The 26829-nt window shown below is 36.1% G+C and overlaps 1 protein-coding gene across 2 annotated transcripts in view; it reads left to right on the top strand.

Annotated features, from left to right (window-relative positions):
* The window catches only part of KCNH8 (potassium voltage-gated channel subfamily H member 8), a 175031-nt gene that overhangs the window by 33312 nt on the left and 114890 nt on the right, over positions 1 to 26829 (top strand). For both annotated transcript variants that reach the window (XM_068207322.1, XM_068207313.1), the window contains exon 2: positions 22313 to 22546. In XM_068207322.1, the coding sequence (XP_068063423.1) occupies positions 22313 to 22546 (234 nt within the window). The remainder of the gene's footprint in view (positions 1 to 22312; positions 22547 to 26829) is intronic.

Below are 26829 nucleotides of genomic sequence, written 5' to 3'. Positions count from 1 at the left end.
GTTTATGTACCAAAGCTCTAGGTTCTTTAAAGTCAATCTTTTAAATTAACTTCTTTTCACAGAGCTTGGTCAAGATAAATCACAGTACATAGCAAACAAGGCCATATATAGCTAAAATTGAGTCCATTACCTTTTCAGACCTCATACTGCCTGTAAGAAAACATTTTATGTAGGAACTGTTCTACAAACAGTTTTACACAAGGACACATTCAGAATTTCTGCCCCTATTTATAAACAACCTGAATCATACAAGATGACTCATGAGAATAACTGCATGTAGAAGTGTGGGACTGTACTGGGTAAGGTTAGGATGCTGGTTCTTGCTCAAGGAAAAAACCTAACTTGTAGATGATTTGTGTGCTCCCTTGGCAATGTGAAGCTGTGTGCTATGCCAGCGTGGAGTCTGCTGGACAAGAGGAATCAGGTATCCAGTCCAGACAGGCATTTTCCTTCCAAAATATCAGGAAATTACTACAAACCAGCAAGCTTGACCATGCATATTAGCTGGTGCTTCTCTATAGACTACATTGAAGGCTTGTTCCAGGACAAAGTCACAGGTGACCTCAAGTCAGAGGATGCTTGAACCATTTTTGTGTTTATAGTGGAGCAGAGGAATCCTGAAATGTTTGTGCAGGTGTCTTCTGTAAACAAAATCAGGCACAAAATGGAGCTTAACCTTTCAGAGGATTGAACTTAAATTGTTTTTCAGTTTCAACAGTTTTTAAATCATTTCACTCTTTTAAAGTTTCTTATCCAGATTTTCATAGACCATGGTTTACCTTCTAAAAGAGTAGTAGAGTGGAATAATAAAAGGGAGGTGACCTCTGCATTTCCATTACTTTTTGGACTGTATTAAATATGTTGCTCCTCTAATCTAAATATCCACCTTAAGTCAAAGCCATCTTCTCCCTCTATAATTAGTGGATAGAAATAGACAACTTCAGGGCATGGCTAATTTGACCTTTCTGTGACCTCTACATTAAAACAGATGAATGGTGACCAGGAAACACCCATCATCCCTCTAGAGGTCTTTACCAGACCAAATGTCTAGTTCAGATTTAAAGTATATTTTGTCAGGTGAGACTTCAGCAAGGTTTAAGGAATGGACTTTTTTTAAAAGTACAGTGAATATATACAGGCTAACTTTTCTTTCCTGTATGTGGATGTTGTTTCTTTCCTGTATGTGATCTGTTGTCTAGGTATCTCAGGGAAAAAAATAGCTTCAAAGACTCTGCTACACAAATTTGTCAGAACATACTGTTATGTGGGCGGCAAGGGCATGGAATCCTGAAGTCTCTGTTTATAATACTTATTTCATAATACAAGAATTGCATAAAATTAATATCAAAACTAATAAACTCTTAAGTATTTGCTGTTTCTATCTTAGATCTTGCAATAGATTTTATGGTGTCAGACCTGTGAAGGAGAAATAGGGGTCTATAGTGGCAGCCATGTCACAGAAGGAGGTAATTTAAAAGAAAGATGGCTAAAATCTTCCATTGTTCCAATTAATAGTACGTTTGAAACTATGGTGGTGTCTGTCTTCTTAAAAAGAAGGCAGCTTTTTCTCATGTACTCTTTAAGAAATTCAGTCAGTCTATTAGCATTAGAAAAAATTTCTGGAGAAAGAGTTAGGGGTGACTAAAACCCAAGATATGCAATATCCTGGGATATTGGTGACTGTGGCCAGCTCAGTCACTCTCTGACTCAGTGAATGCTATCTTTCATGTGGGGTAGAAAGGTCTGAGAGACAGAAATTCAATAATCCAAGTATTTACAGATTCAACACATTTGGGATCAAATCCTTCATGCTGGATAAGTGTCCAGTCTTCTTAATTTCTGATTACTGGTAAAAAAGAAGAAAGGAAACAAGGACAAAGATGCATGCAAATCTCCTTTTCTACTAGGAAGATGAGGCACCTCATGTTGAACAAAATCTGTACTTCCAGACTACAACATTTCTGATGAAATTGGTTCTCTCTTCTCAGAGTACTCTTATTCTACTCAATTCCATGGTGCTGTGAGTTTAAAGTTTGAATCTTGTTGCAAGCTTGCTGATGTTATAATTGACAAATACTGCTGTGACTCTTCTATGTATGCTTCATGTTGCCACTCAAGTTTATGCTCCTAAGTGTAATAAACTTGAATCACTGTATCTAGGGTCCACTTTCAAAGCATGCTTAATAAACACAGCCCCTCCATAAACATTGCTTTTAAATTGGGACTGGCAGAGTAGAATACATAACAAATGTATGCTTAGTTGATGGAAATACTCTGATTTCATTCACTCATAGAATGAAATCCAGAACAAATAAATATCAGTTTTAGAGTAGGGAAGTCCTGTTTGCCTGCTACAGCTCTTTATCCATAATGGGAATTCTGCTCATTTAGAATTACGCTGCCATGTCAGACTCAGTTTATTGATATTTCTGCTTATATCCCTCATTTTACTTCAGATTATTGTTGCATTCCTACATATGTCTAGAGTGTATCCAAGGAAGGCCAATAAATCTAGGGAAGGGTCTGGAGCACTAGTGAAGGATCTGGAGAGAGGGAGCTGAGATTGTTTAGCCTGGAGAAAAGGAGGCTGTGGGGCGACCTTATCACTCTCTGCAACTGCCTGAAAGGAGGTAGTAGCCAGGTGGGGGTCAGCCTCTTCTCCCAGGTAACAAGTGACAGAACAACCAGAAATGGACTCAAGTTACAACAAGGGAGGTTTAGATTAGTTGTCAGGAAGAATGTCTCCACCAAAAGGATTTACGGGCAGTTAAATGGGCTGCACAGGAAAGTGGTGGAGTTACTATTTCTGGAGGTATTTAAAAGACATGTAGATGTGGTACTCAGGGACTTGGGTTTGTGGTGGATTTGGCAGTAATGGGTTAATGGTCGAACTCAATTTTAGAGCTCTTTTCCAACCGAAACAGTTCTATGATTCTAAGCTTTTATTAGCTGACTTGGAAAATATTGTTAAATAATTGGTAAGTAGTTGTTGCAAGTGACATAATGACTGCTTAATTAATACTTATTTCTGTCTATGTGTTTGAAGAAATATAAGCGCCCATTTTCGGTTTAAGCCAACTTCATTTATTCTAGATAGTGTGTTTTTAATCTTGAGGCTGAGCACAATGTCTCAGCTTAAGGTAAGTTATAAACCAGTCAGCTTTTCCCAGTCTTGATGAATCTCTTCAAGATGACAATCTTCTTGCAAGTCAGAGGAGGAGGTTAGTATTGGCAAGGAAAGTTGCCACATGTCCTGTGTCTATACCACAGATCTGTTGAGATATATTACTGGATTATAAAGTTGGCTGTCAGGAAGGTTACCTACCCTTTGCTCTCTGAAATTGTTATATTGCACATTTTACCTGGCTGCATGTACATGTCACAAACAACTAATTTCCAAGCTCAAAAATAATACACAAAAAGTAACTCCCATCTTCAACCTTTCATTTTAGCTGCAGGCAGCACCTTTGCATCTTTTTTCAGTAATCTTCTGACTGGGAGTGGGAGACTAGAGATGGCTTGTACTAAGCTAGAGAAATTAGTCAGAAAAACATAAATGAGAAAAATTAGAGAGGAGAAAGGGGATATGCGAGAAATCAGAGAAGCAAAATAAACATGAGAGGGAAAAAAGAAGTATGAGACTATCCCATGTGACAAAAACCCAGAACTATCCCTGTCCCCAGTAAAATAATTCATATGAATCCAGTGGAGTGTTTTTGGGGAAGACTGAAACCCATTTTCATATAATTCAGTGTGGGCACTGATTCTTTTGAACAAATCTACTATAATTGTTTCTGTGTTTTGATTAGTTTTGAATTTCATGTTTATTCAGCTTTGTTTTACTTAACTTCTGGTGAAAGGTGAGATGCTAAAATTGCAGAATAATCTTTAATAACCAGACCTGTGTAATGAGTATTAAACAGTAGTTTCTTCCAGCAGGCCCTGTATGCTGAAGCAGGATCAGCTCAGACAGCAGTTTCATGCAGAGGCAGGTCACATAACAAATCCATCAAAAGTTCTCTTTTCTTTTAAAAGTAGTAATGAAGGTATTGTTTTGCTCTCTGAAGTCTCTTCATATTTCTGCTGTTAGTGATTTTCAGACAGATGCAATACTGCAGAGCTTTGACATGAATGAATCTTGAATTAACTTCTGATCTGGTGTCAGGGAAAACACTGATTTTGTTACAGTTCTTATAGAGAAATAAATGGGGATTTTTAAGGGATTTTTTCAAGGGAGTAGCTACTCAATATGCAATTGCAGGGGAGAGCTCAGAAGACACAAAAACTGCATTCTAAACTTTACATAATGCTCTGGGCATTCATGATTGGAAAAATCATGATATAAATTAAATTTCAAAATTTGCAGAACAATTTTAATGTCTTTGGAATATCTTTTCTATGAAAAATCTTTTGAACGGTCTATTAATGCACTTTTAGAGAGATGCCATTGACTTTGCTTTTCTTCTATAGTTTATAAATGTTCTAATTGTATTAATTTATCAAGCAATTAGTCCTTTTGATACTATTATAATTTCTCTAACAGATCTTGTCACATATTTTCATATTGACAGATGAATGCTGTTTAGCACCCTTGTTTTGCAGGGAGAAAGAATTTTAAAAATGAAACAACATCAAACCAAAAATAGCAGGAGAATAAATAATGTAACATCTGTTGTAAAGTGGAACAAAACAGTTTATAAAAGAGAGAATGTGGAAGTTTAGAAACAAATTCTATTTATTGACAGTAAAACAGCAACCTAAAATGATTATTGCCTTAGTTGCTGTTTCACTGGTTCTCTTTTATAACATTGCAATTCAATACAATTGGTTAATTGCTAGATTGTGATCCTAAAATCATTGTCTCTCCTTTAGTATGCAGAGAAAATATTTTGTACAAAATGCAAATGAATATTATTGAAATCAGAATCTAATTTGCCAGCTGCCAGGGTAAAAGTGCTGGATTCAAATGAAATGTCTTTCAAAAGTGCTAAAACTTAATCCAAGTTTTCAGATTTCCATCTCTTCTACAATAAGGTAAATTTATTACTGTTAAATGAGTTGCCCTGGAGATGTACCAGGGTAACTGAGAGCATAAAGAATGTGATTTTAAATATATATCTCTCTAAAGATGAAGATTTGAAAGTGAAAAAAAACATATATAGATTAAAATGACATTAATTCCTTCTCATTATGAACTGGTTTTTAGGGAATCAAGGAGAGGAAATTATGGTCCTTATCAGGAAAGGGTTTTTATTTAGTTCTCCCCTCCCACCTTGCTTCTTACCTTTATATTAAGTAGTAAAGTACATTTCAAGTAGTACACAGAACCATGGAATCATAGGATCACAGAATGGCTTAGTTGGATGGGACCTCAAATGGAAAGTTGATTTAGTTTTAACCCCTTTGCCATGGGCAGGGTCACCTTTCATTAGACCAGGTACTCAGAGTCCCATCCAACCTGGTCTTGAAGCACATCCAGGAACAAGGCATCTACAACTTCTCTTGGAAACCTGTTCCAGTATCTCACCACCCCCATAGCAAAGAATTTCTAATATCTAAAACCTTATATTCTTTCAGTTTGGAGCCAGTCCCACTTGTCCTGTCACTACATGCCCTTGTAAAAAGTCTCTCTTCATCTTTCTGTGGGCTCCCTAGAGTTACTGGAAGGCCACAATTAGGTCACCTTGGATCCTTCATTTTCCGGGTTGCACAATCCCAATTCTTTCAGCCTTTACTTATAGGAGACGTGTTCCATCCTTCTCATCATTTTGGTAGCCGTCCTCAACAGGTTGATATCCTTCCTGTGCTGAGGACCCTAGAGCTGGGCACAGTGCTCCAGGTGGGGTCTCACCAGAGCAGAGGGAGAGAATCACCTGCCTAACCCTGCTGGCCCAGGAGACAACTGGCTTTCTGGGCTGTAAGTGCACCCTCCTGGGTCATGTCCTCTCATCCAGCAGCACCCCAAGTCCTTCTGGACAGAGCTGCTGTCAATCTGTTCATGCCTCAGCCTGTGTTGGTACCAAGTGTCATCCTGACCCAGGTGCAGTGCCTTGCTCTTGGTCCTGTCAAATCTCATGTGATTCCCAGGGGCCCACTTCTTGAGCCAGTCCATCTCTCTCTGGATGGCATCCCACTCTGCACGTATGTCAAGTCCACAGCGTGGTGTCATCAGTAAATTTGTTTTATTCTTTTTTTGATAATATGATTTTGGTCTGCACACTCATGACTCCAAAGAGACATCATGGAAAACCAGAGAGGTTGCACTTGAACAAGCTTTTATCAGGATCCGTTCAGCTGAGTATTTTCAGACATATTCAGAATCTATTAAATGGAGAGTAACTGTGGGAAACAAAAGTATAGACTTTAACCTTGAGTTGCTAATATCTCATTCACAAGAATAACCTTTTTTAATGTATATTGTGACAGAAAAACAAGATTATATGAGACAGCTTTTGCATACATTTGGAATCAAGGTAAAGAAAAAGAAAAAATGAAGGAGAAATAATGATAATGGGAAATAAAGAGGACTTCAGTGCTCTCACAGCTCCTGTAGGAATCTTATGAAGGACTGTAACTACAATTTATGTATCCAGTCAATAGCAAGCTTGAGAAAACAAGATGTGTACTGTATTATTCTCTGTTAGTTCTTTTTCCCCAGGAAGTAATCTTGGGAACTTGCTGGATGAATTAAAAATATTAAGTTTGTGCAACTGGCCTGCAAAAGAAACAATCAGAAGCCACAAAAAATATTCTGAGCCATTTGTTTGGCTCTCAGCACCTGAGACGTTCAACTTGGCTCAACCTTGAGATAGGGAACTCAAGAAGACAGGGAGGACCTGGGGAAATCATGAGGGGAGCATGTAAGGAAGACTGCAATAGAGAAAGAAGAGGATTTAAGTACCATGGCATAAGGAAAGGAATTAGGAAGATGCTCTTTTCATAGTGGACTGCAGTTGCAAATTCTTTGGCTAGGAGTTGCATATCCATATAACTGATGATCCTAGGGTCTTTTCCAATCTAAACAATTCTATGATTTTATTATTATACATCCCATTAAAGAAACCAAATTTTTGTTTCACAGCTAATAATTAAGGAATGTCTATAACTCACTTGCTATAACTCTATTGTGAAAGGCCTCCTTAGGATTTTTTTCCCTTGCAAATACTCCTGAAATTTGAAAGCAACTCCAGGAAACGCAAGTGCAAAGCAGAAAGCTTGCATGCACCTCATTTTCTTTTCAAAACAAACATTGTTTGGGTGAAAGCATCACTGATGGTGCCAGTCAACCATCAGTAATGCTGTGTTCTGAGACGGGGTGCTGAACGCAGTGGAACATCAATGGGGCACATCTGTCTCACAGCTGAGAAACAGGCTCCTTGTGAATTATCTTGTTCCTGAACAGTTTTATATATTGCATATTAATCTTGTTTTGAATGTGGTCTCTGTTTCTTTTTGACTTTGAAGAGAAAAAATCCTTTTGGAAATGAAACACCTCAGTTACAAAAATAAGATGTCATAATCAATACAAATCTTGCTTACATGTCCACGTAGCAACAGAAGTGTTTGGCTAGATATGGATTTTAATTTTTCTCTAAGTTTTTTTTAGAAACAACTCATACCAGGTTTGGAAGTGAAATAAAATAAATGGGCCATTTGTCTCTTCTAGTTTGGTTTGAGTTACAGAAAGTGAAAACTTACTCTTTAGCTTCAGCAGCTGAATAGGACTGAGTCAATTACCATCAGCTCCCTCTTCGTCAGCATAATTGAGACCAGTACCTGAAAATGTCTGGCATGTCACTAAGAAATGGAGAAATTAATAATCAGAAATTGAATATTCAAATAATTGCATAAAAATATATTGAAAAATGTGAATGTCACTGAATTTAATTGAAAATGTTGTAACATGGTATATACTTGAAAAGTGAAATCCTTAACATTGCCTCTTTTTACAAAGGAAGATGTTAAATGTAAGTTTTATCGTTTCCTTCACTTCTTGTGGAAGCTGAAATATTTACAAAAGATTTTTACGTTACTCACTTTTCTACTGTGGGCATGTAGCTGACAGAGTAATCTGGTTTAGTTGTATCTCTTGAGAGCTGGGATAAGATCAAGGGACTCAAACTCTGAATGAGGCTATTCATTCTTCTCCAGGAAAGCCAAAGTGGAAGGGAAAGCTGTTTAGGAAGAACATTAGTTGTTAAATGCTGCAAAGGCAAAGGTCCACGTGACTAACCTTTGTGTTATAACCTTTTAGTACCATAGATTGAAGATCAAGAACATGTGATTCTCAGATTCTTGCTAAAATCAAGTTTGAGAAAAATGCTATTTCTGTTCCAATCTCATTCCCAGTCTCCTAAATCCAGTCAGAGACAGATACCATAATAATCATCATAAAGCCCCTTTCCTAGGAATTCAGACCACCCAAAGAAATAGTGATAGTTCTGGGAATTGGAGTGGTAGTGGAGGCCAGAACAGGTGGGTAAAGAGATGAGAAACAAATTTGACCACTTTTTAAAGCAGAGGGCCTGGATTACTTCTACAATGGAAAGAAACTGCTGAGGGTCTCTGAAGAATGAAATTTAGTGTCTATGGCATTGAATTTGGTCCTCTAAATGCCATTCATGCATTGCCGATTTGCTCATTCATTAATATGTGGGCATAAAAAGCCAAACTGAAAATCCTTTACTGAAATATTATCAGTGTACTGCTTTCCAGAGCTCCAAGCATATTTACTTTTCTTGCATGCTGCAAAAATGTTGGTTAATGCATTATTGAGGCTATATCCTGAGAAGAACAAAAGCTTTGGGAAATGGTTTTCTTTATTTCTTTTCTTAATTGATTTTTTCCCTGTGTGCTGTTTTATATTTTCATTACCATGGTGCATGAAATGGTAAAAAAAGAGCTTATCCTTATTACCTTTGGTTTCTTCTTCTTCTTTTTTTCATAAAGCATTTTTCATAATAAAAATGAATTTACTTGAAACTTTGATTAAATTTTTATTTCATTTTAGTCTTAGTTTCAAATACATGGATTCATTTGAATAATTTTTTGAAGTCATGCTCTTGCAATGTAGAGATTATATGGACAAGGTATTTTTAAAAGCAAATTTAAATGTTAATTAAAAGCTAGTTAGTAGTACTTCCAGAAAAATACATAATACGCTTCCTGCTTCTGAAGAACCCTTTGAATGTAGTCAGTTAGTTGGTGGGCTAGAAACCTGGGGAACAGGTTTCCTGCTGTTCTGGAAAACAGGAACTTCCAGAACTGCTCTGGGACAGGCCCAAAACTTAATCTTATGACAGTATTCCAATTAATTTTGAAGGATTCTAATCAATCACATATTTTTATATAATGAAAAATAAACTTCAAGGTATTATTGGAAAAATATACCTCTTATGATGGCTTTAATTAAAAGAATATCTTAATTATATCTAAAACTCACTGTTTTTGGCTTTTGCTCTTTGGAATATCTTTAATGAAGTGGAGTGAGGAAGTGGGGCCAAGACGTTAACAATCTGACCTGTGCAGACATCTGTATCCCAGAATGTCCTCTGGAATTGGCAAGCCAATTATGTCACTAACAACTTTCCTGATTTCACCCTCATTTTTTATTCATTTTTTCCCCATATTTCTAATTGTTTTCCCTCTCTGTTCCCTTCTTTGGTGTCTCTTAATTTAAATTTTGTTTCATGATTAAAGCCGCTTAGAGGACTTTTTAAATTTTTGTGTGGATATGCTCATAAAGCACCACAGAACATAAGCATCTAGCAAAGTGCAAGTAGTTAGTAACGCTGAAAAAGCAGTCATTTTGGAAAGCAGTGGCAGGATTTATTGAAGAGCTCTGAGCAGTTCTCTAGTGCAATGGTTGGCAGTTAGGTCGATTTTTCACCTGTTGCTATTCACTTTTATCAGAACCTTTTTTAACCCTCCCATTGTTCACCACTAGTGGTTTTTATTAAGTGATGGCATTAGTGCTGATTGATGAATTAGCCAGCAGTGATGTGTATTTATTACTTCTTAAGTTTGTGCATGCACATTTTACAGGTTAACATTTATTGGTACATAGATCAGTATTAATTACTTGCATGTGCACAGTGTTTCAGTTCTGTCTAATAAACTGATATCTTACAAAGTGAGATAAGGAGGTAGTGGGAATGGAGGGGTAGTTCTCAAACCACTGTTAGGTGCTTACTGTGAGAAGCCATCACTATTCAGCCTTGCAGGTGCAAGGCTGGGAGAAGTGTGGTATAAGAACTTCAGTATGTGGAGAATAAAGTTAAAATAATACTAGAGAGGGTGAAAAATGCCTCAGTAATGCAGGTAGAGGTTACAAAGCCATGGTTATTGCCAAGGCTGCAACTATGGTACCTAAAATACCACAAAACACACGTTCTTATTTCTGATGCAAATCCACTGTGTCATGTTTTCTATGCTTGTGTTAAGGTTATTTGATTTTAATGCTTCATACCTTTTGTTTGTTATTTTTGACCAAGACTTCTAGATTTTTTGAAGTTTTGCCCAGAGTTCTCATTATTGCTATTGTAACTTAAGAAAGTTAATTTATGCTGTTTTGCACAGTCTGTATAAATACCCTATTTACTTATATTTACAAATATGGAGTGGTCTGAAATGGAATAATTTTCCTACATCACAGTACAATCCACAAGTTCAGACTCCTACTTCATGCACCTTATTCAATTAGTATAAAAATAAAATCACCAAAACCAGCAACAAAAAAATGTACCTTTTTATCTTTCCTCAGAATAATTTCAAATTAAGAAATTAGTTCTGCAGTATCTCACCTACAGATGAATCTTCAGATGTTCTTTGACCTTTATTTGCAAGAAGGAAAGAAATGGGCACAGTCAGGTGCATTTACTCAACATTTAGAGCCTGGCTGTGTAAATGTAGTACAGAAGTGTTCTGATTTCTATCCTGGCTTGATGTTGATGTTACCTACTTCCTGTGCTTTAAGATGATGCCAGACCTGAAGGATTTGGGGCATCACACCCTCCACATATGATAAACGTAAGTCCTTATTCTGAGTAACGCCTTGAAGATGTCACTTCCTACTATTCCAGTGGAGTTGAACCTCCTGACCCTAATACTGAGGTTAAAGGAGAGGTTTTACAGTGCTTAGATGGTTTGGCCTCCTGTTTTGCAAGTAGCATTTTTGCTGATGTATATGATGCTGTTGGTTAAATTCTCCAACTGATTTTTAGTCTCTGAAATATATTTTTACTTTCAAAGCAGTATTTAGAGCAGCAATGAATTTCCACATTTATAGCATCAGATTGCATAGGAAATGCGGCTGTATAATCATGTTGTAATTTATAGCTTTCTTCTATTTTTGGTGTTTAAAGTAAGTGTAATTTATGGAACCTTATTTTGGTATTTTTCGTATTTTTCTCTGTTTGCTTAGTGCCACTTTTAGTTGATGAGATAAAGATGTAAATATCTGGCTTTCTACAAATTATTTCCAAACTCTCAGAATGAAAAAGATTATTCTCTCTAGCATGAAAACTTTGCAACCAGATACAAGCACCTGCTGCCATTTGAAAAGACAATTTTCATCACTTTCTTCAGATTGGGCTCCAGAAAAACTAAGTAAGACTTTGAACAACCTCCCATAACAACACTGGAATTAGACTACAGCATTCTTATACCTTATTCCTGTAGAACAAAAATGTTGTGTTGCTTTTATCTAGCAAGTACAGTTTCAGCAACTGGTTTTTTTTTTTTTACTTTAAAATATTTTGAACCAGTTAGAAGAATTTAATTAAAAACCCTAGTGGAATTTGTATGTTTTGACTGATAGAATTCTCAGAAACATTACCTGGTTCCCTAATGATACTGATTCACTGCAGTACAGTTAATAGGTAACATTTTCCTGGGATTTTGGAGGTTTGAGACTTGCATTAATTATTGAGCACTAGCCTATTGTTCTCCTGAGAGTCTCTTTCTGAAGTAAGGTTTGGGTTTTTTTATATTTAGGCAGTGCTTTGGGGAAAAGAGGTGGGAAGGGGTATTGGTTTTGTTCCATGGCAGAATAAAACTTTTGCTTTAGAAATGCCAAAGGTGGTTCTGTGATACTTAGTCTCTATTTCCTGTAAAAAAGAACCAGAAATAGAACAAAGCAAGCAGACACAAAACGGTCTAGATTTGGGTAACTATCTTCAGTCCTGTCATTATTTTGGTGTGTTTCTTCTCTTATCTGGACTGTTTAAGCCCTTAGGGATTCAGTTCAGTGGTTTGTTTTTTTTTAATAGCAATCTCTTCCTGTACCTGATATCTTTCATTGAGACAGTACTTAGTCCAAAGTTGTTTTTTTCTTCTTCAAAGTTAATCGAAACCCTGACAATTCCACTGTGTATTTATATATGTACTCCTTTGTTGCAAAAAAGTTCCAGATGTTTCGTATCTTCAGATCATATTCATTTCTTCAGCCAAAATCTGAATTTTTCTCCAGAAGACCATCTTATGTCAGTGTTCACGTCAAGCCTTTCTGGTTCCCCAAGCAGCTTCTTCCATAGTTATTTGTATATCTTGCATAAATCAGGAGGTCCAAGCTCAGGTGCTCCTGATGTAAACTATGCCAGTCCTTCAGGAGGTCCATCAAAACTTTATTATGAGAAATAATAGCCCATGTCTACTTCCCACATCTGCTTTTCCATTAAGGTTATTCTACTTGTTTATTCTACAGCAAAACGCATCCTTACACATATTTTTAATGTTTTTCCTCTGGATTTTTTATGAGATCATTCTTAGTTGAGAAATCCACTACAAGATGATTAGTTTTCCTTTGAATATGGTAACTTAATTACATTCTCACCTGTAACCACCCTCTCATCATTTTCCACCCTCAAAAAATATTTTTTTTTTACAGATCTTGCTCAAGACAATGCCAGTGATCCCTATATTGAAATTCTTAGGATATTTTTATTCGGAAAGGTTGAGTTTGGGATATACTGTGTAATTTTTTATTATGGCAGATAGTGCAGTATACAACTCTCCCCTCTGGAAATGGCATTTCCTGGACACTGTTTATTATTTTATGCACCATTTTTAATATAATTTGTGTCAGTTTTTCAGAAGAGCATTCTTGGAATGGGCTTTCTTTTCCACGGCATTATTTCAGATTAGTGTTCCTACTCTAAGAAAACTGTGTGCAGAAATCCTTGCTGTTTACAGAGAACTCATTTCACTGGAATAGGCACAAGGGAGTCTGCTTTTTCTCCTCATTAAAATTAACTCAGGATTATCCTTTAATTTCAGGGATTGAGAGATGAGCATATAAACTACAAAGGTTCAAAATGGTTACTCTTAAAGTTCTGACACCTTAATATTGAAGTACAATATTTATAAGGAAAAATCAATAAGTAAAACTCACCACTAGCTGTCATGAAATTGTCATGGGAGTCATAGGGGATTATAAAAGTGACAGTGGAAAGCCCAGAATTTATGTATAAGGGCTAGTATACATGCAAATCAGCTTTGAGCCTCTTTGAGTAACAACTTCAGGTTAGTGTAGCTCTTGTATAAAATGGAAAAAAGTTTCTTTTTCAGAGAGCATAATAGGAACATGTGGTATCTGAACAGATAGTGGTTTTGACATTTTCATTTGGGTATCTCACCTGTAAAAATGAAAATCATATGCAAAATTGAGGATCCTGCATCACCCTCTGTGGAGCCCAGTTGCTGCATTAGACAGACGATGCTGAGGAAGGATGACCACTGTCCCTTCTGCTTTCAATTTAAAACCCAGATGTGGGTCTGGTTTAGTTCTGAGGATACATAATTTTGTTCAGGTGAGGAACCTTGGTATAAAATGCCCCACTGTTACCAGAGGAGAATTAGTATGTTTATGATTCATGACTCACTGGAGTCTCTCCACAGGGGATAGCTTGGTCTCTTTCTTCTATGGTCAGTTCCAGGGCTGCAAGTGGAATTTCTCCTCCTTCATTCTTGGGAATGGTGGCTGAAAGTTCTCTTAGCTCAGCACATGGACAGAAACTACCTTCTGGACATGCATGGTAGAAGCAAGTGGAAGGGCTATAAAGATTTTCCACTCTTTGTACTAATATATTTTTATATTTCTGTGTTGAAAATATTTGCTTTATGTACTTACTGATAACATTCTTTTATATAGGATTTATAGAAGCCACACTTTTTTTAACATGGTCACTTCAAAGGGGAAACAAATTTCCATGAAATCTCAAAACTAATTTCAAAACCCTGGCAATTTTGCTGTGTATTCATATATGTGATTCTTTACTGCAAAATGTTCTGGACACTTTGAGTCTTTCAGACCATATCCACTTCAAATGATAAGATGAAACTTTCCCAATGACAGGCAAATAGTCCTTGAACTCCACATCATCACGTTATAAAGAAATTTAGTTTCTTGTTTCCAGTATAGATGGTATCAAGATATTTTCCAAGCTCCTGAGCTACCACTCCATAATTAACACAGTCTCATACGAAGAAAGAAGCACTAGATTTCAAAGAGCCAGGAACATGATCTTTCAAAGCCATTTCACACTGGATTCAAAATGTCTAGTTTATATTCTTCTGCTCAGTTGTGCAAGAATAATGTCTGGTAAATCTTTTTCCCTGTATTCTTCCACTAGCTCTCTTAGCAGAATCTGTAACATATGGCTGCTCATATATTGCACTATCAGTAGCTGTGCATACATTGAGTGCAAATATTCAAAGGGTTATCCACTGCAATTGCTTTATAAATAGGTTCATCAGGCATGTGTGAAGTAAAGGTAGGTGTGGAATACTAAACCCACAAAATATTATGAAATGGTGAAAATTTAGTATGCCAGTAAACCGAGTGCCAATTGTGAGTAGGTGACACAGTGCTTAGTACAGCTGTAAACAAAACAGCTTTCAACTCCTTATTTCATTTCTACTTCAGACAAGTGACAAAGGAAGGTATGGACAGGATCACATTAATAAATATTTCTTGATGATGTGGCCCTTGTCTTTGAAAATATTTCTATTCAAGAGGAGTGTTGTCTGCAAACCTTTTTCTTGGTTGAACACTTGAAAGCAAGTCATGGTCCCAGACTCTTAAATCATTGGGCTACATGATTTGAGCTTATGAGAACCCTATGTATTAATTTGATTTATGGCAATTCAGTTTCTAAATTCCAGGTAAATCTTAAATCAGTGGAACAGTTGGGAAAAAAACCAAACAGCAAATTGAATATAGGTGGGCTAAACAAATGGTTCTTGTGCCTGGTGGATGAATTTAAAATTTCCATGTATTTTATTGGAGAAATTACAAAACATGCTTCCCTTGGAAATGTGATCCTGTGCACCCTGCTGTGCAATGGGCACTCACAGAATGCACTGAACAGAAGCTGAACTCCCTCATGAGGGATATAAGGTTCAGTTCTGTCAGAAAAACAAGCACCCAGCGAGTAACTTCTGGATGACACGGCACATTGTCACAACATGCTGGTGACACATGAGTTGCACTGTCTCTTGAGTGCTAATGTCTTTGTTTTTCTGATTTTTTTCCCCCAGTGCCATGTGCTGTTTTACTTGCAACATGTCAATGTCCATAAAACTGGCATGTAAATATTTGACAGTTGCAATATAGCTTTTTTAGTTACATCTGCACTGTGCACTGGCAGTCACTGCACAATCAATACCACAAATATAGTTCATCAAATATAATGTAATAGTTTTTTTACTGAAAAATTAAATTTTGTTAATATCCAAAAAGCTCAAGGGCGGGAAAAGAAATATTTTGTTGCAACCTTGATTCAGCTGACATATTTAAGTTTGCAATTTCAGGTAAATATAAAATCAAAAGCAAAGATTTATTTTAGGCTAGTTAATATTTCCTTCTGAAGAAAAGATTTAGCTATTTGCTTCTGCTAGTGGAGCTTAATTTTTAAGAATTTGAAAGTCATCTCTACTGAAAGTTTTTCTCCCTTACTATTTCCACCCTTTACAATTGCTCCTAATTGTTCATTTGAAAGGTGTTCTGTGATGATAAATGAGCAGCCACAGCAGTACTGCTATTTCAACAAAGTCCTTCTCATTCTTAGTTTTTAGAGTTTAGGTAGATTGAAATTATACTAAGATTGGCAAAGCAATAGGAACATGCACAAAAATTTCTAATTGAAGAACAAATTATTTTTTTTCCTTGCTAAGATGTCAGAAGCCCATTTCACCATGAGGTTCACTACTGCTTTTGTTTTTCACTTTGTTTCTCTCTGATACAGTCTGACTTTTTGGTCTGTTTTCTTATAGGAGTAGGTAATTTTAAAGGTCTTGCAGAAATCTGCAGTCATTATTCCAGTATTGACCTGATGCACTAATGGCAATAGAAGCTGGGTTGGAGATCATTAAACACTGAGTCTCTTAAGTGGCTTATGATCTTGTGTTTATCAATAAGACTGGGAAATGATTTAGCAGCCAGATGCCCAAAGTTCGCTTAGATATCTCCATGCTCAACTGCATTGCAGATTAACTCTTGTAGCTATAAATATTCTATACAGTAAATCATCACTGTCAGACTAAATATTATTTTGTAAATACAAAGTGAAATATTTATTTCTTAGCTGCTGAATTCAGAAATTTTCTATTTGCTGTAAATTATTCCTGTCAGTTCAGGTCAAGTGGGAAGTATGGAAACTCACCCCTTTAGCTGAGTCCATAGGGCTGGGTACTTCAAATACTGATTCATAACTCTAAATTTGTAGCTGTTACCCAATTTTATGAATCCTTGTAATGAAATGAGTAGGTCAATTCAATCAATTATAAAGGTTACATTGAGTTACAGTGGTAGGTCTTTTGTTCATCAGTCCATACTTGTATTTATAATGCAATAGTTTTCCTCTCACTGTACTACTATAAATTCATTGGAATATGAATGCATTTTCAGAGAGAAGTGGGAGAAAATATCAGTATAATCATCTTCTTTTCTGACTTAGATCTAGATAAATCTTCACGTCACATTAGTGACCCAGTGAACTGTACTGAGATTTTTCAAGAGGAATTTTAATGTCTGGAAGGGTATGCATTATAAAAATCATCTTGGTCTTGATCAGATTCAAAAGACACTAGCTGGCAAATGATTTTGAGCTCTAATTAAATTCACTTGCATCTAAATGTGCTGACATAAAGCCAAATGTTTTCATGCATTTTAATCATTCTATTAATCAGTAATCTTAACTGTTAATGTGGTCATGTTCTCCATCACGGTAATTTGCATGAACCTGGAATGAGATTTCCCTTGTTAAATTGACTGTGTACAATCTGTGGAAAAAAATCTAAGTGTACTACATCCTTTCATCTAAAAGAATTTTGGACTGTTCTACAATATGTAGAGTAACTATGTGAGTCACTTGCTTATTTAATGCAGCTTCTTTAATTGCTAAAGATTTTTTCTTTTGTAGGATTTTTTCTTCCTCTTTAATTCTTAAATAATTTAGCATTTAAAATTAGAATGGTTGCTGGCTTTTCTCAGTTGCAAAAGAAGTCAGGTGTTCTCTTCATGAAAACTTCTGGACTTTGATTGAAAAGAACTGTGAAAAGAACTGGGGAAGCACAATGATGAGATTTACAGCAGACATAGTCATAGTATTAAAGCAAAAATCCTTTTGTCATTTTTTGCTGGATGTGACAGTAGGATTCATGAAGGGAGTGAAGAGTACAAATGTAACACAGTGTCATTACAAACAGTCACATAAATTGTGGGCATTCATTAGGAGGAAGAGTATTGCATAAAGCATTTTTCTTTAATTATCTCAATTCTAAAACTTTATCATAGGATGTTTGCTGAATAAGAGTCTCTGAATCAGATAGCATGAGATCTAAATCTCTGTTGCTCCAGTTATGATTTTTGGGTATCACATCATTGAAACAGGGCAACATTGTCTAAGCCTGTGATTGAAGATATAGTTTCCATGGTTCTGGTTTGTCTTATTTGATTGTCTCTGGCTTTATGCTGTGTTTCTGGCAGAGGTTTCTGAAAAACCACACGAGTCTTCCATTGATCAATGTCCTATCCTCTCCAGTATGTTCTATTTCTGAAATGAAGGTAGGCATGCAAGCTCCTAATAGTCTTCCTTCAAACTTTCATGTGAAAAAGTAACTTGATCTTCATGGAAAATGAGCTTAAAGTAAAATAATCACAAATGAAAGAAATCTGCTTTAAAATTTCATTGGCAAGCCAGGGACCTCTCTCATATTCCTCCATCTCTGCTGACTTGCTGCTAAAGGAAATCCTCGTGAGTGTTGGATATTTTGTGTTTAGGCTTCTTTTGCCATCTTAGCAGAGCCACTTTTAAATCATCCTCCACACAGCAGGCTTGGACAAACAATCAAGAATTTCTTGCCAGAGCTAATATATAAATATCCAATCTGAATTTTTAAAATTTTATTTTGCAGAGACTTACACCACTTAATTTCTGAGCTGAAACCTAGAGTTGAGTGATTAAAAAAAACATCCTGTCTGCCCATTTTCTGGACTCTCTGTCAGTCTCGCTCCCAGCTCAGAGACTGTCACAGCTGGTTCCCTGTGGGTGGCTCCAGTGACCTGAGAGGTGCTTGCTTGACTCCCCACACACCCCACATTCACACAGTCAGACCAGATTTCCCTCCCAGATCCACCCCAGCTTTCCCAGAGCAGAGCTCAGATGACTCTTTCTACAAAGCCATTTGCCCGTGGCACAGCAGCACAGCAACAGCCCCAGATGGTGCCTCTGGGAAGGACCCTCAGCAAAGGAAACCCAAGGATTTTATACCCTCACAGTCTCTCCTCACACAAGTGTCTCTTTCTCCTGAGTCCTCTGTGCCTGCTGTGTCTCCCAGAGTCCATCCACCCAGCTGTCACCACCCTTCTTTGCTCCCTTGCTAACCAAAGGGTTGGCAGCTCACAGTCTCTTGTCTCGAGCTCAGTTTGCATCTCATTGTGCAGTTGGCAAACTGAGCTACCTGCACCAGATTTATTTCTCAATACTCCAAATCTGTTCTTTCTTACACAGATTTTCAGCAGCTCTACTCTGTTGTTCCAAAGGCTCAGGGTTACATCTGTCTCAATAGGTCAAGTATTTTGCTTGGATATATTTTCTTATCTAAAAATAAAATTAAAAAGAAACCTCCACCAGTTATCTAATATTGTCTGCTGAGCAACCAACCTGATCAATAAAATAACTTAATATTCAAGCCAATGTGCTGAAAGCATAATGTGGAATTCAACAACTTCTATATTATGGAAGTGTTGCAATCTACACACAAACATATACCAAAATATACAGACCAACAGGTTTGTATCACTCATTGCAACTTTCCTATTGCAAGTTCAAAAATAGGAAAATGTGTTGTCTTCCAGTCCATAAGTTTCTAATAAATTATTCTCAAGAAAATGTTATTTATCTTACTTTTTCAAATATTTTATAGCATTTTACATACATGACTAATAGCAAGGGTTATTAAAGATTTGAAAGTATAAACATAAATTACAGAACTAAACAAAGTTTTAACTAGAATATTTTAAGGTATGGGTTTGTTGGGATTTTTTTTAAATTTGCTTTATTTAATAGGTAAATATTAATTACTTTATAATTGTTACTGAAGAATTGGATGATACATGGAATTTCTGGGCATAATGTTTCTTGGTCCTTTTTAGTATGACAAGAAATTTTTCAACAAATTATTTAGATATGTCCCTTAGTTTGGGATTATAGGTGCATCTCTCATTGTTTCATTTGAAATTCAAGCTCAAGAAGAGCAGCAAATATAATTCTGATTGTATTTTCCTGTTTCTTTGCTTTTGTACTCAAAATGTTCAGTAAAATTTGGCTTACAAGTCTTATCAGACACATCGTGATATTAAGAGGAAGATTGGCTGTTATTCTAGCTAGTACTGGATTGGCATTTATAAGTAAACTGGTTTATTCCATGAATGTTAAAGCAAATACAATTATTCTGGGTTCATTTTGGTGTAACTGACAATAGAATTTGGCCACCTTATATTTTTCATAAAACCATGGTATGCTTGGTAAGCTCCAATGTGTTCCTGTTCATAATTACATTAATTCACCACTGCACATCCTCTCCACCTTTTGTGTCCTTTTGGTGTTCCATATTCTGCTTCATACAACTCTCAACAATTAGAATTATAAAGAAAAACAAAACCCCACAGCAGTCTTTGCATCACATAATTGTATCGTAAACAACAAGAATCAGAGAAGTAAATTAATTTGCTAGCTACAAATATATTTGGTATGAATGATCTGCTGGTCTTGCACCTTCACACTTTAATTATGCACTGCAAGCATATGATTTTAATTCTTTTGGCAGTATGGGGATTTAGTTTTGTGTTGACTGAGGTAGCAGCATGTTAGTGCATGAATGGTAATGATACTTATTCCCCAGTTAGGCAAATAAAAATGACAGGCTAAGTCAAGCACTGCACTGAACCAGAATGCATTTTAGAAACACATTATTTGGTAAATTGGAAAAGACTGTTTTAACATAACAATCATTTATTGAAAGAATTTATTTAAATTGGTACAAAATGTGGGCAACTAAAGGAAAGTCTTGAGAGAAAATTGATCACTTAATAAACCTCCATTGTCTTTAAAATACTGAAAGCAGTATAAGACATAACATTTTATCCCTTGGGTAATTAAAGAGTAACATAGCTGGTTTTTGGGGTTTCACAGATGTAGAACTCTGTGACAGTTCAGACTGCAAAGCAGACTTATTTTTCCTCTATTTTAGTGTATGGATTCTGTCTCTCCCTTCCCAATCATAAATAATATATCCCTGTATGAGGATTAGGTATAGCAACCTGAGTTTTCCATTAAAATAATTCATTTCTTTCTCTTTAAATTTATGAATATTTATCAAGGGATTATGGGTTAGTTAATAGTATTTCCCCTTAATACATACACATGAATTCACTTGCACATAAGTCTGAAAAATGAGAGGTGTCTATCTTGGGACTAGACTTCTCCTAAGCTCCTGCTAGCAAGCTGTAAGGTAAACATTCCTTAACAAGCAATGGACAAAAAATAGTTTTTCCTCCCTCAATGTGAAATGTAGACAGATTCTGCCCATAAAAGGTTTTGGTTTTTTGTTTTGGGGGTTTTTTTGTGGGGTTTTTTTTTTTTTTTTGGGTGGGTTTTTTTTTTCCACTTCAAGATAAGGAAACACAGGCAAAACACCTGTATGAGAAGTTCATATGTTATCTGGAAAGGAAGGGTGTCCCTGAAAACTGAAAAATACTGTAAAGGGTCAGATCTGTTGACATGGGTTGAAGATGAAGTTCTGAGGTCCAAAGCCTTCAAAAACATTTCAGAGAGGGATGGGAATGAACTATTAGGCTACCAATAGTTTGAACTGTTAGATTTGCCAAACATTTGAAATAAAATTAGAACAACACATTTAATTGATTGATGTCCATGTCAATAGGCTTCTCTTGAAGGTATCATACATGATAGGTGCAACTTAAACAGTCTGAAAAAATATAAAGAGCATTACGTATAACAGAACGGTGAATGGAGCATTAAGTATAAGAGAATGGTGAATCCATTTCATATGGGAGAAGTATGGTGGGGCTCCAAAAGGCAGGTGACTGATTTTGAATGAAACCTTTTTTACTCAAAACCAAAGAAAACAAAAACCAAACAAATGAGCAAAAAAAACCCCAGAACAAAACAAACTAACCAAAAAAAAAAAAAACCCAAAATCAACCCCACCTCCCATAAAAGACAAATGATTCCTTGTAGTTTAGAATGTCCCTAATTCCATGTAGCCTGGTGTGTCGCTCAACTGTGTTCTAAGGATTCTCTTGCAAAATTATATCGAATAAATTAATTTGCTGATATAGGTCAACATTATCTTATTGAGACTATGGAGATTTTTGAGTTTTTATGATGTAGCTGTGTCTGTTCAGACTGCAGAGTAGTCTGAGTGGCAGCATAACATTTAAAATTTCTCCAAAATTTTGATATTTGTTACCAGTTTTTGGTCAAATGGTTGTTTTAGTGTGTTGGCATCTATCTCAGAGGCAACTATCATAAAGTATTCCTTGAGGAGACAATGAGGCAAACTGTACAAAGCCATGAAGAACTATTGATTATGATCTGTGGACTAGATCTTTGACTTAATTTTAGAATACTAGTCTGAAACCAGTTAGATCCTGGTTTGCAGGCAAGCTGAGACTTTGCTTTTAAATATTTGTCCAGGTGTGCCTTCTTATGATGCTAAAGAAAGTACTGTGTCAAGCAGTGTAAAATTTAGACTTTAATTCATATTTTACTTTTGTGTTCTTCTGCAGATAGTAACTTCATCCTTGCAAATGCTCAGGTGGCTAAGGGATTCCCCATTGTTTACTGCTCTGATGGCTTCTGTGATCTTGCTGGATTTGCACGGACTGAAGTCATGCAGAAGAGCTGCAGCTGTAAATTCTTACTTGGTGCTGAAACAAATGAGCAGATGATTCTTCAAATTGAGAAATCGTTGGAGGAAAAGATAGAATTTAAAGGAGAAATCATGTTCTATAAGAAGAATGGTAAGTCTTTCTTTCCTGTTCTGTTAGTCATAAGGAATTAAACTTAGCATGAATGCACATAATACATAATGATCAATTCTAAATAATAATTTAGCTTATAATAAAGCTTATAATGGTAGATTTGAATGACAGTAGGGTACACAAGTTATTTTTTAAAAATGATAACTGCATAATGACAACAAAGTGATTTGGCGTGCTGGGGAAGGCAGCTTCAGTTTCACTAGCAACGAAAAGGAAGAAGAATGTTCCTTAGTTGGCTTGTGTTCATGACTGCTGCTCCTCATAGTATGAAATTTTGAATTTAATCTGGAAGCTCCTCCTAAATGCCTCCTTGTCTTGACTTTCTGGGGAGGCTTGGGAGTGTCTGAGTGTGTTTGGTTTCAGTTTTTAGCATATAGAAGAGACTCACACAGTTTCTTTGAATGTTCTCAGGAAGGTTATCCAAATAAAGTAGTTCCAAGTTGTAAAACATGTTTGAATGTCTGAATATGAGGGGGAAATTGTTTTAACCTGGAAGGATAAGAGCTGCTTTTTTTCCAGTATTCGATAGTGATAACTGGGCATGATAAGAAGATATTTCAATGTATTTAAATTAAAGAAGTAAAGCTAAGACATTAATTTCATTTTCTTTGTCCTGAATGATAAATTGTGATTCCTTTACATTTTGAAGGGGTGCTTCAAATCTGTAATAGGTATGATTAACACAGGCAGAAAGAGATTGCAGGTCAATTATTAGAGAAGTAGCTGAATCACAAATAAATAGATTAAAAGAAATTGTTGAGGCTAAAAGAATTCCCACTATACATCATACATGCATCCCTCTGTATAATTTGACTGGAAGCTTCCCCAGTACATTTTCTGAATAGGAATAAATTTCCTCAACCGCCCATTATATTTTTCATTTCTATGTGTTTCTGTACCACTGGGAAACAGAAATGAATAGGAAATAAAATAACATGACAGTTTCTTGTATAAAAGCTAAATTTATCCTAAGAAATAATCTTGGTTTTTCAACAGAACTGCAAAATGCAGGCTCCAAATTTGGCAAATCAGCCATTTTACCTAAATGTCTTTTGGGTTGGGTTTGGGTTTTTTTTTTCAGAGGAAAAATTGGACTTCTGAAGCTGTTAAACCTATTCAACTTTGTTTTTGTCCAGAAAAAGGTTTTAAAGATATTTTAAGACAAAAGAACTTTGGGAATAATATCCCTGAAAAGATCGTATGAATACATTCCAGTATATCCAATATGGAAAATCATTGATTTTTGAGCTGGTATAATGCCAGGAACACAGGTCAGTGGGAGACAAGTAGCTAGCAATGCCTAGTTATCACAGGGCTATATTTCAATGTCCTGCTAGGCCTTTAGGGTGTGAGAAGGGAACTCCCATCTGCCTTTAGTCTGCTATTTAGCACAGCCTTGCTTTGTAGGCCTAACTACAAGACCAAACGAGCACTTCCAAGCCTCAGGGGTATTTCTGAGCTCATGGAATGCTTCTTGAAATCTTGAGAGTTCGTAAAACATTATGATAAAAAAATTACTATGAGGGACATGGGTGTATGAATACAATAATTTATTCTTGGTTTGTTCTTCTGGATTTGGTCTAAAATGTATATCATATGTGTCCTGTTTTTTGGGGCAGACGTTCAAGGTTACAAAACTGAACATGCATCTATTCCTCAAGTGTCACATTTTTCAATATTTTAAATTTGATTTAAACTTATTTCAAAGCTGATTCAGTTTTTATCATTAAATTAGACTGCTCATTCTAAACAAGCAGCTTTGATCTGAATTTATTACACTTGAATATGGACCTTTCAGAGTTATTTAACCATCATTAAAGAATTCACATAGCACCTTTGCTCAGTAATTGTTAATTAAAGGAATGATTGCTATAACTAAAACAACCCCAGCAGTCCACATGCAATTTCGTGGAAATTCAAGACTGCTCTGAGCTGATTCTGAAGCAACAGTGTTGTGCAAGGAGCTGGATGAGAATCTGAGTAAAGTCTGTCTGTGTTGGATGAACCACAGTATTTCCTTGTCTTTGTCATTCGGGTTTGGATTTCAAGAGAAGAATGATCTTAAGCAGTTGTGCTCTGACCTATCCTTCTGAGACCACAAGTAGATAAGAACTTTTTTCTATGTGTGTTCTCATTTGGGAATTTTAATGAATTCTTAGAATAGGATAAACTGGTTGTAACGCCTCATCCTGAACATTTTCTGCCATGCTAGCAACAGAGCAATATTAGAACAATGGCAGCAGACACAGCAGCTTCAGAGAGGGACATCTTTTGAAAATTCAACTCAAAATATACTTTTCATCATAGTTTCAGTATTTATTTTGGTTCATCAGAAAGTTTCTTGCTTTTTCTTCGACAGAGCTATATTAGTTTCTCGAAAACAATCAGAAAAGGAGACTATTAAAAGACAAGGAATTTTATGATTTTTGCCTTCTTCAGAAAGTTTTAAAACTATATTGCTTAGGAGCTGATTTTTAAACTTTTTTTCTGTTACTATTTCTACATTTTCTTTGAAACATCTGCAACAAATTAAGTTGTCAATTATGATAATAGAAATGCAAATTAACCTTTTGGAATTCAAGTGAGTTGTGAGAAAGATGCTCACTCCTAGATCTCTTGTTTAGAACAATCTAAAAGCAGTTGGACACTATGCTGAGGAGCTATATTTAAATAAACCCTCTTTTTCTCTCTGTCAGACCTTTTCTGAAATTTGTCAGTAGCAAGTACAGGTAGTTAAATGAGGTGTTCCCATTCCCTCAAACTGAAGTACAATTAAGCATCTATGTGGATTTTTTCCTTTTCTGTTACAAGCTAAGATAATGCTACAATAAGCCCTATAATCAGTGACTTTGTCTAGTCTAAGATCTCCATTTTCAGTTGCTGAGAAGGTCACAGCTTGGGTCCCCTATGACCCCATCAGATTTATTTCCTTTGTCTCAGAATTAGGTTTGTAGTATTTGAAAAGGGATCTGTACTTACACACAACCCTTTCAAACATGCAGTAGTTCCACAGCCCTCCTTCACTGAAAGGAAATTGGCCTATTTCTGTGTATGTCTAAGCTGTGTGAAACACAGTGTAATCAGCAGTGGCCACTTGTGATTTATGGACATTTGAGAGACTCCACTGTGGTGACCATCATATCTGTGTACCCCAGAAAAAAGGCTGTTTGCACAAGCCTTTGTGCACAGTTAAAAATCCCCACTGTAAGAGGACTGGAGCAAGTGGGTGCTGCTGGGACTCTCTTTACAAGGTGCCTTAGGACTTTGGTGCAAGCAGAGTTTGCTTTGTCTGTAACAGTTAACCAGGACTCAAGGGACATTTTGTCAGCTTCTATATGTGCACTGATTTAAACCCTTTCTGGGTTATGTCTTAGACATGTTCTTGGTCCCTAAAGGTTTGGTAAGTAAATTATAAGGTCAGGAAGATATGATGTATTCAATTTCTGTATTTATTTCTTCATTTATTACAAGTCAGTAAGATTAAATCAAAGTATTTTTTCTCTTCTCTTCACTGCATGAGAATGTCTATTTTGATAAGGCTGTCTCCATATCTGGAATGTCAGGATTAAGGTATTTCACATAGGCAGAATATGAGTAGAGACAGGGTGAAAGTCAGACCCTCTTACTGAGCTCCTGGATTCATCAGGCAAAAGGCTGTTTGAAGTCTGGGTGCTCTCACATGAACAGCAACAACAGACACAGGTCAATGAAATAAGGCTCAGGCCATGAGACATCATCCATTGCCTCTGCCATGTTTGTGGTTGAATAATGTGGCTAGAGAATAGCAAAGGCTACACAACATCATTTATATTTAATGCACTCCTTGTGTTAGGAAAACATAAAAGGGTTTTTTTTTTTTAGAAAAAGAGTTCAATGTTATTTAAAATTGTAGAAGAATTATGAAGAAATTGAAGAGAAATTAATTTCTTTTAAAGGGAAAGAAAATTGGATTTTCCTCAAGCTTCTCTACAGAAAGTATCTACCTTCTTTAACAAACTCCTGAAATACACCATGTCTTTTGGAAGTTAAGCCCAGCAGTAAGAAAAGAGGCATTTATTAGAATTATCTGACTGTAAAAAAAAAAGTTCTGGACAGACACCTCAATTTTTTTGTGACTACTTTCTACTATTTTTAGTGACAATTTTCTACTTACTAATGTAGAGAAAGCCCCTTGACAAGTTGCTTGACAGAGCAGTTTGTAGCAATGTGGCCTCACTGCTGCTTCACTGCTTCTCTGCCTTGAAAATCTCATCTAAAAATAA

This window comes from Anomalospiza imberbis, chromosome 1 (genome assembly GCF_031753505.1).
Source record: "Anomalospiza imberbis isolate Cuckoo-Finch-1a 21T00152 chromosome 1, ASM3175350v1, whole genome shotgun sequence".
NCBI classification, from domain to species: domain Eukaryota; kingdom Metazoa; phylum Chordata; class Aves; order Passeriformes; family Viduidae; genus Anomalospiza; species Anomalospiza imberbis.
Note: the sequence above shows the minus strand (reverse complement) of the source record. Positions and strands in the feature narration are given on the sequence as shown.